The sequence below is a fragment of the Mauremys mutica genome, chromosome 10, assembly GCF_020497125.1.
Source record: "Mauremys mutica isolate MM-2020 ecotype Southern chromosome 10, ASM2049712v1, whole genome shotgun sequence".
NCBI classification, from domain to species: Eukaryota; Metazoa; Chordata; order Testudines; family Geoemydidae; genus Mauremys; species Mauremys mutica.
In genome coordinates this window covers 55008413-55018944 of record NC_059081.1, presented here as the reverse complement: position 1 = coordinate 55018944, position 10532 = coordinate 55008413, and the positions used below count along the sequence as shown (strand labels likewise).

The 10532-nt window shown below is 41.5% G+C and overlaps 1 protein-coding gene across 1 annotated transcript in view; it reads left to right on the top strand.

The window, feature by feature from the left end:
• Positions 1-530: 530 nt before the first annotated feature.
• The window catches only part of PGAP1 (post-GPI attachment to proteins inositol deacylase 1), a 56434-nt gene continuing 46432 nt past the window's right edge, over positions 531-10532 (top strand). Inside the window, exons 1-2 of the mRNA XM_045032497.1 lie at positions 531-619; positions 8684-8837. Of these exons, the coding sequence (XP_044888432.1) occupies positions 587-619; positions 8684-8837 (187 nt within the window). The 5' untranslated portion in view covers positions 531-586. The remainder of the gene's footprint in view (positions 620-8683; positions 8838-10532) is intronic.

The window sequence follows — 10532 nt, the reverse complement described above, 5'->3', positions numbered from 1 at the left end:
CGACCGCACCTGTAATGGCCCAGTCGGCGGGTGCTGACTGGAGCCACTAGGGTCCCTTTACAACCAGGCTCTCTCAGGTGGTTCTTCTCACCTTCCCACTGCCGTACAGCTTTCCCGCGCCATCATGGCAGGTAGGGCAGGACCCTCTTTCCTGCACTTTGACCTTCCCAACATGGCAGGCGCGTGTTGCCGACTGTAATTCCCGAACGTAACGGACACACCCTGACGTAACGCCGAGCCCGACCTTCCCAACATGGCCGACAGGCCCCTCTCGGTCCTGACCTCTCCAACATGGCTGGCAGGTTCCTCCAGGCTCGGACCTTTCCATCATGGCGGACCTCTTCCCAGGTCTGTGCGCCGGCCACGCCCCCGTCCCTCCTCCTCCTCGGGACACCGGCCCTGCCCTTTCCCCTCGGTGAGCGGCGTGTGGAGCCGGTGGCGCTGGCGGGCGACGGGGGCTCGCTCGGCGGGGGCGATGGGCAGGGGTCCTGGGGTGGCGGCCGCGCTGTTCTACGGGGCGGTGGCGGCGCTGGTGCTGCTGGGGGTGCGGGACGTGCTGTTCCTGTACGAGGAGAACCGGTGCAGCATGACCTACATGTACGAGTACCCCGAGTACCTGGTGAGTGCGGGTCCCCCACCCGGGCAACGGGGCCGGCTGCTTCTCCGTGGGCTCAGCGCCCGGGCACCTGCCCGCCCCGCTCAGTGAGGCGGCCGCTCCCCACGGTGGATGTAACAGGGGCCAGACCTGCCTTTGGCGTGTCACTAGCAAACCGGTTTCTCCGGTTCCCTTCCCCGCCCCGGGCGTTTGTCAGTACCCGGCTGCTCGGTTTAGTCCAAACGTCCCCTGGGTTTCAGTCCTGAGGGACCATTAGCGCCTCTGCTCTGACCGTCCTGTCTCCCACAGGCCACTGAGTCCCCCCGGCTGCAAGCCGGGCAGTCAGACCAGTAACCTGTGTTTGCCTCTAAGGTGTTAGCGTCTGTGCAGAGAGTTTAGCCTGGCTTGTGGGTCACACCCCGCACTCTGGTCACTGAAAAACTAACATCAAGAAAGCAGTTGCATGACTGTAATCAGCTCACTCCTTGTAATTCTAGTTTTGAATAGAACGCCACCTGAATGGTGTGTCATGCAATTTAAAACAAATCTACTTAAAATTGTATTAAGAGTTTATATGCTGTGGAGAAGCTTGCAAAGCAGCTGCTAGTAGTATATCTTGTATAATCTCTCTTCAGCAAGGGAAAAACTGACTTTTCCGGGGGATGTTTGTGAAAGAGATGCTGCACAGAGTGCTGTCTCAAATACATAACGTAAACAAACCGAAAAGAGTGCTTTTTCTGCAAACTTTCAGTTATAAACAGGTTAGTTGCTACTTGTAGCAATGGTAAGGACAAAACTTTCAGACAAGTGAAATTCCATCTCCCTATCTGTGAGTGGCAGATGAACCTTTAAGATTTTACAAAGCAAAAATTTGGGGCCAGATTATGATCTCACAATGTTTCTTTAAAAGCTTATGATAGATTTCTTATAGTATTATCCTACTCATATCTAATCCATTTCCCCTGTTTCTATATAAACATGAAATAACAAATAGTATTTAAAAGAGTAAAGAACTCAACTTCAGAGAGAAATATTTTCCATTAGTAATAATTAGCTATATTTGTCAATAATCTATGCATCACGTCCCAGGAGAAGGACTTTGCCATTGTCGAGAATAGATTGATGTGCATTGAGCAACCTCACAATTTATTACAATAAGAACCAGCTTTGTGCCAACCTGAGCAAGATGCAGATGACGGCCTTTCATCAACACCAAAAAACCAAGTGGAAACTAAACCTCATCTGGGACCGAATCCCACTGGCTAATCATCTGAATCCTGTCTACCTGGACGTGACATTGGACTGGACAGTTTCCTTCAAAGCAGGGAAAGTTAGCACCTGTAACAATATCCTCTGAAAGTTGGTCACCTCAAAGTGGGGAGCCAATCCAGTTTCTTTGCAAACCACTGCTATCACCTTGTGCTACTCCATACAGTATGCATGTCCAGTGTCGGAATGATCCGTCCATGCTAAATGACAGTTGTCATGGAATAACAGGATGTCTGAAGCCAACACCAAAGGATAGCCTGTACTGACTGGCTGGCATTGCACTACCGGATATCAGGAGGAAGGTAACAAGTCAAAGGGAAAGATCATGGCATATGAAACTCAAGGCATTCATTATATGATCATACAGGAATAATCAAATGCCTTGTATTATGAAAGAGTTTTATAACCAGTGTTGTGCCTTTGGATATGACAGTTGGCAAGGCACGACTGAGGTTATGGAATGAAAGACTATGTGCAACTGGATGCACTGAAATAGATCTGGCACCCCAGGAGGACTTTTCCAGAAAGCCCAATACAGACTGGTGGCGGTGCCTGAACTGCCTGCGCATGCAAACTGGCAGATTAAAGACGAATATAAAATGGGATTACTTTAATGACACAAATATATGGGAGTGCGGTGAGATGCAGACCATGGAGCACTTACATGTTTGCTGACTCTGGGGAAATCTGTACAAAGGAGGATCTCGCTGCAGTGAAAGAAAGAGCCATCTCTTGTGCATGCTTCTGGAAAAACCTCTAGTTTGTGGCAAGGACACAAGAAGTATCAAAAGTGACACTTTCATATGGTGTAGGACATTAATCTGAACAATAAAATCTGATAACTGTTTTTCTTAGTTTTATTAGTGAAAGAAAGATTTTGGGGGTTTTATAAGGACCACTTTGCCCTGAATTAAACGAAGACAGCTGTTTTCCTTTGAATTTGCTTTGCAAATTATCCTTTACGATGACAAACATTTTTCAAACACAGGATTATGACTTAATTGCAGAATCTAGTAATAGGAGAAGCCATGCTGTGGAGGAGAGCTGGTGTGTATGCACACACGTTCTGTACTAGTACAGAGTTTTTTGTAAAAAATAGTCCCTCCTCAAAACAACTATGGCCATGTCTACATTAGAGAGCTTACAGCAGAACAGCAGCACCGGTGCAGCTGCGCTGCTGTAAGATCTCCTGTGTAGCCGTTCTATGCCAACGGGAGAGAGCTCTCCCGTCAACATAATTAAATCACCTCCAACGAAAGGTGATAGCTAGGTTGGTGGGAGAATGTCTCCCGCCAACATACTGCTGTCCCCATCGGCACTTCTGTTGGTGTAATTTGTCGCTCGGGGGGTGTTTTTTCATATCTCTGAGCAACATAAGTTATATTGACAAAAATGCTAGTGTAGACATGGTTTATGCCTTGTACTTCAAGGATGTTTTATCTATCCACATCCTTCATGAACTTAGATCTTCGGCAGGGACTAGCCTAAATCCTGTTATTGATCTGCTGAATGACTTGTCAGTGGTTGCAGTGTGTATAATGATGGAGTGCTGATTTTTTTAATGAAATGTTTCCCAACACAAATAACTTTTAGAAAAAAGTCACTATAATAAACTGATATTTAAGCATCCTATATATACTGTACTGCAAATCACTTTTCCAGCTAGTGGTCAGTTATTGTTTGGTGGGTATGAGATGAAAACTGGGGGTGTTGTTTGTGGAGGGGAAAAGCACTAAAGCACTTTTCTTTAAACAAAATATTGCACTGCATGTTCTAAACAGGTAACAAAGCAGCAAGTTAATTTCAGGATCTACTAACTTGGGGACTATCACTTTAGAAAAGGAAAGCACAAGCTTAATGTAAATACATGGGCTAACTTGCTTATCACTTCATTAAACAAAATCATATAAGTGATTAGGATCTTTAGAAATATAATATTCAGAACTACCCATAGCTAAAACCTACTTCAGCTTCAATCTATATAGTACTACCGCTTTACAAGTAATTGGCAAAATCTCTGTTTTGCTTATAGGACTGGAAGTTGTCTAAATTTAACACTCACCAGCATGACTGTTCTGTTCATTGATTGTCAGCACTTAAATTCTCATTATCTGTCTTATAAGCAAGTTTGGTGGTGGTAAAAGGTGCTAGATTGAAGTGTCAATCTACAGTACAGTGGTAGAACAAGCAGTGATAGTCCAAGTTTCCCCACACTTCCCTAGCAATATGCCTGAAGTCATAGCTAGAGGGACATCATCACAGAATATTCTGTCTCCAAGTATCTGGCTTTTGTTGATTTGAGGCATGGGGGAGGGGGAAGTTTGGGGAAAGAAAATGAGGTAAACTGGATGGCTTAGGTATTGTATTCTATTATTTATTGCTTGTTTACTGTAGCTCTCAGGAGCTGTACATACACAGAACAAAACCCATCTGCCGTTTATCTTTAAATTGCCTGTCTAAATGTAGCGAAGGCTGGCAAGCGACGGAAAGTTATTAGATGAGAATTTGGTGCATGTCAGAGCTACTTAGCCTGACCTTAAGTGGCAAGTATCCACCTCACAAAAGGTACGTTCACTATTAATTGGCATTCTTATTTTCAAACACCCAAAAATATGCTAGACACCTCACAAAAACAAATAATGACATGGTACCTAGCCTGAGGCACTTACAACCTAAATTTAACATGACAAAATGTGAAGGTCCTAAAACTATCTATTTAGAGTTTTATAGTGCTGCCAGTCATCATAGTATCTGAGTGCCTTTCCCTAAAATCAGTAGCAAAATCCCTAGTAGGCATCAGGAAGTCTCTAGCATTTCTCCCTGTTTGGAGTCTAAACTTCATTTGTGGTGGGGCTATTTTGTTTGTTTGTTTGATTAATACAAGTTACGGGAAAGAAGGAGTGTCACAAGTGGACCAAAAAAGCAGGAGGGAAGGGGAGTTGAATGACAATGCAACAATTGTTTCGTTCAGTTACTCAATAAGTCTCATAGGTATCTTTCTGGTTATGTTAACTTGTTTTTTTTTCTCTCTTTTCTCCTTACTCACTTCTCACAGGTTGTCAAGGCTGATTTCCCCACTCTGGCACTTTGAGTTCAGAAGGTGGGGGCCCGCAAGGAGTCTAAAAAATTAATACTGGCCACTCCAGGCTTGTATTAAACTTCCAAGGTTAAAGCTTTTCTTTGACCTTGGATGGGTAGGTGCTGTTACCACCCAAGTGCAAAACCCCTTTGAGAACCCAGGAAAGCGCACTTGGGAATTTCTTCCTGTGTCACACCTCATCGCATCCCTGACTGACATAGCTATGACACCAAATGTTTGTAGTGTAGACCTGGCCTCACTCTTAATTTTTCTCCTCTTGCCATCACCTTCCATCATGCAAGCAAGTGGTGCTGTTCCCAGACTGTTGATTCATCTCTCTTCTGTCTTAAAGCAGTATGGCCTATTGAATGTGTGAGTGGACTGGGAGTTAGGAGGTCAGAGTTTTATTCTCATCTCTGTCATGGATTTGTTGTGTGACCTTGGGTGAGTCAATTAACCACAGTGCCTCAGTTCCCCCATTTGTAAAAGTAGAATAATGAGGACTTTTCTCAGTGGTAGCAGATGACAGAACAAGGAGCAGTTGTCTCAAGTTGCAGTGGGGGAGGTCTAGGTTGGATATTAGGAAAAATGTTTTCACTAGGAGGGTGGTGAAGCACTGGAATGGGTTACTTAGGGAGGTGGTGGAATCTCCTTCCTTAGAGCTTTTTAAGGTCAGGCTTGACAAAGCACTGGTTGGGATGATTTAGTTGGGGATTGGTCCTGCTTTGAGCAGGGGGTTGGATTAGAAGACTTCCTGTGGTCCCTTCCAACCCTGATAATCTATGATTCTATTGACATATTTGTATAGAACTGGAAGATAAAAGTGCTACGTTTGTTCTCAGTAATATTATATTTAATTGCCATATTGAGAATTTCTCTGAATTATTTTAAGTGAATGGTGATGTAGTTCTCTGTAGCTCAGTCTCTTTGAAATATTAGCATTTTGATTTTTTTCTGTTTGTACATTATATACTGGTTCTAAGTAACAGTATGGTGAGAAATCGTAGATAGGTTGCTAGGGTAATGTTCAAAATTATGAATATTTTGCTTCCTTACGAAGTCCATAGATTTATTTTAAAATGGTTTATCTTTACACTTTCTCTGAACCCCCTCTAATTCTGCTGTAGTGATTAGAATTGAACACAGTACTCTTGAGGAGGGTATACTATTAATTTGTACAGTGCCATTATAACATTTTTCATATTGTCCATCCTATTTCTTATGCTTGTTAATAATTGCATTTGTTGATTGCTTCTGCACATTAAGCAGAGGTTTCCATGGAGCTGGCCATAATGATGTTCAGGTCCTTTTTCCTGAGATGGTACAATTAGTCTAGAACAGGGGTTGGCAACCTCTGGCACGTGGCTCACCAGGGTACACACCCTGGCAGGCCGGGCCAGTTTGTTTACCTGCCGTGTCCACAGATTCGGCTGATCACGGCTCCCACTGGCTGCGGCTTGCCGTTCCAGCCCAATGGGGGCTGCAGGAAGTGGCGCGGGCCGAGGGATGTGCTGGCCGCGGTTTCCTCCTGCCCCCATTGGCCTGGAGCGGCGAACTGCGGTCAGTGGGAGCTGCGATCAGTCAAACCTGTGGACGCGGCAGGTAAACAAACTGGCCTGGCCCGCCAGGGTGCCAGAGGTTGCTGACCCCTGGTCTAGAACCTTGTAAGGAGTATGAGTAAAATATTTTCCACTAAATTGTCTTTTTAATCATTTTAACTGACTTATTTCAGTTAATTTTGGGGAGGGGTAGCTCTGCTCATGTCTGCTACATTGTCTTGCATTTTTGATGTAAATTCCCTTCTTGTATTGCTTTGCCATATGAAACATATTTCTTTTAATTAGGAAGGGAAGAAGAGCCTGCCATTTCTGTCCTTCTTGTGAAGGTTTCTTTTACTTAGTCAATCAGTTCTATTTCCCAGGACGTGTACAAAAAATACTAGTACCAGGGGGATGGGAGTGTGCGTGCACGCAGGTTGGTTGGCTGGTTAGTTAGTTATGGGGTCACTGGTCCTGGCTCTGTAACTGAGATTGAATTGAGGGTGTAGGTAACTCGTAACTCTTTCCCAAGAAATGTCAGTAGTTAGTCCCTGTTTCCAAGATTCAGACTGTCTGGAGGAAATGCTGCTGTAGCACGGTAGAAATCTGCTTTTATTAAAAAACAAAACAAAACCTCATTCAGAGCTCAATGTGATTTTAGTCTAAAGGATGATTGTAAAATGAGTCTCTACTCAGTTCATATCTGATATGCGTATACAGAGTCACATCTTCTGACTAGTGACAAAAAATAAGACTATTTTTTTACTCCTTTCAGGCTTATATGGGTAACACATTTAGGACAGAGTGAGCTGGTTTCTATTCCGTCTTGTGCATCACCATCAGAATTGTTTGCTAAATTCTAATTACATATCCAGTCAATTTTATTTGTGCAAAACCCACTGAAGACAGAGATACCTAGTAGTCCTATTGAGGGCATAAATTAGCCTGCAGACTCTTTATTACTGATGTTGATCATTAAGAGGAAAAGAACCCAGGTTGCCTTTGAGTTCAGACTGTGTGTGAAGAAAACCTCTTGCTTGTAAATGGAGTACATTTGAATTGGAAGCAGGTGAAACACTTTTCAGGTAGAATTGCATTTTAGGGTTTTAACTTTTAAGTCAGGTAAAATTGGACATCCTGTTTCAGAGTAGAACAATATTTGCACCAGAATGATTCTGGAGCCTTTTATATTTGGGAATAATGACGAGGGTCACTTGGATGCCCCAAATGATCCTGATGCCTCAGGAGGAATTTTTAATGGTCTTTGTGACAAGGATTTCCACAAAGCTGTTTTTCCTTTGAGATGTAGAAATCAGGGTGGATCTTTATTTTGTGTACAGATATTTCTTCCCTTTCACTTTGGTGTAGTTTTATAATTCTGAAAGATGATAATTGCAGTTCACTCAGACCTTGATTCAGAGCTTACTGAAGTCAATGGGAGTTTATTGACATTAGTGCAATTTGGATTAGGATCTTCTTATTCCACTACTGTTGCCTGTTGTTGGCTTCAGCTTTTGAGATTGGTTATATGTAGCAAAACTAATAAATAAAACTACCAATTTTTTGTTTTATCTTAGTAACTTTTTGTAGGTCCTTACAGCAAAACCCATTTAAGTGGTGCATTTTGTACACCATCAAAATATAAAGATAAAGCAATATGTAATACATAAGGTACAATACATTGCTGTACACACAGTATGACTTTTTGTTTGCTACAATATATGCACTTGCTCTTCTGAAGCTAAAACAGCAAACAGAAGCTAATGTATTTCACCCTTCCAGGCAATTGTTAGTCAAGAGAACGAGCTTCTGTATTACAGAAAATGCAAGTCCCAAATTGATTAAAGTTACAATTAAATTACTAAAAGTAGTACAGAGAAAAGAGTATTAGCTGGAGAGACCCACAAGGCTGCAGTATAAAACGCTTTTTTTTTTCTGGTTGCATCATACAGAATAGGTCTCAAAAATTTTATTTCCTTCACTTACAAATTATAAGAAAAAAAATTATTTCCCTTTTGTAAATTTGCATAAGCATTACTGAGGCTAAATCCTCTTCGTCTGTAATGATGCAAATTACTTCTTTTGTAGTTACTCTTAATTTGCACTTTAGGAGCCCAGTATCTTGAATTCTCAGGAGTTGCTAAAGATCCTTTAATTTTAGTCAGATACTGTAGGTTTAACCATATGTATTTGTTGTCACAGAAAATAAAACTACCTAAGAGAATATCCAGACGTTTTCCAGCCTATGAGCTCTATCTCTATGGGGAAGGGAATTATGCTGAAGAAAACAAAAATCTGATATTGACAGGGATTCCAGTTCTCTTCCTTCCTGGAAATGCTGGGAGTTACAAACAAGGTAAGAATATAGTAAAGTGAATTTTGAAAGTTGTACAAACAGAGTTATCTTTTTTAGTTAAAGGCAGGAAGAGTTTAGTCTCTGGAATATTACCAAAGAAAGACACTTTTAGTGGTCAAAGCTGCTACAGGAATGATATCCAAATGCCTCATTGCTACTACTTTAAGTATAAATAATGGAGAATTTCCTTATGTACAGTGTCCAGGAAATAAGGGGCCATATTCTTAGCTGTAAAGTGATGTGGCTCAGTTGAAGTCAGTGAAGCTATGCTGCTATTCACCAGCAGAGAACCCAGTTGAAGATATTTACCTGGAATGAGACTTCACAGTTTTTGAAATCCATAAAGCCATAGACATATTTGCTCAGTCTCTCATTGCAAAAAGAAAAATAATCCAGCTGTAGAGAAATGATTTTAAAAAATACAGGAGGTTGGTTTTATGGGAAAATTAACATACCAATTACATACCTAGCGAAATAGACAGAGGACAAAAAGATACTTAAGAATTTGGTTACCTTTTATTCAATACTTAGACAAAGAACATTTAAATGCCCCCTCCCCCCCCAAAAAAAGCACACCTGTCCTTTTCTACGTGTGTAGTCTGTTTAAAAATATGTAATCAGACATTTCACTCATAATAAAATAACTAGAAATGACGTCAAAGGTGGTTTATATATGCTGTCTGTAATATGGTAACACTGTAATCAATAGAGAGCTGATGATTATATTCCTGTATAATGTCTCTTTCAACAAATGCTATGATTATTTTTGTTTCTGAGATTTACATGGCAAGGATTTGTAAACCTGTTAACACTTCATAAATAAATATATAGTAAAACAAAAACAAAGGAATAGCATAGCTTTAAATAACTTGACTCGATAGAATGTATTATTATTTAACCTATTAAGATTACAGATTTAATTCTGGGCCTGATTCCCCCAGTATTACACCAGCTTTACCCCAGTGTAAGTCCATTGAAATCAAATTGATTTCACGTAAAACTGAAATAATGCACTCTGTGTTTGACACATGTATATTATCTGTCCAATGATTTAACTAAAAATTTTTGCATAGCTCTATGTGAGGTTAGTTGTCTTAAGTTAACTTAATTACGTTATTACATTTTCTTCATTTGACCACAAAGTGTTCTTTGTCCTCTACCCTAGGAAAGTAGGAAAGCAGCCTCATTTGAGACTAGGGTCAGTGCGACCCTTTCTGTACTGGCAAAAATAGGACCCATATTGTTGCCCTCTGGTGGAAGCTCTTATATAAATGAGTTCAGACCAGCCCGGCACACAGTGGTGAAAATACCCCTAAATCATAGTTTCACTATTGCTACCACTCGTGGGCTCCAGTGGTGAGTTTGGGGTCCTATTTTCACTATTGTGGATACACCCTAAAAGGTACTTGTGCTTTAGGAACCCAGCACCTCTGTATGATTCCCACAGGGATCGCTCTGTAATTCCTCTAAATTTCACTAACGTAGGCAGGAAAAACCCACAGGCTGCTACTCAAACCAGGTCTGTTATATTTCACCATTATTGGCAACCTGGGTGACCTGCAAACATCTGATTGATTTTGACTTGAAGGATATTTTAAAACGGTCATATTGAATAAAAGCGCAACTGAATTAGAAGAAGGTGTAAAACTCACTAGCTACTGGAGAATTCTGAGGTCTTTGATATCAAATCTAGTT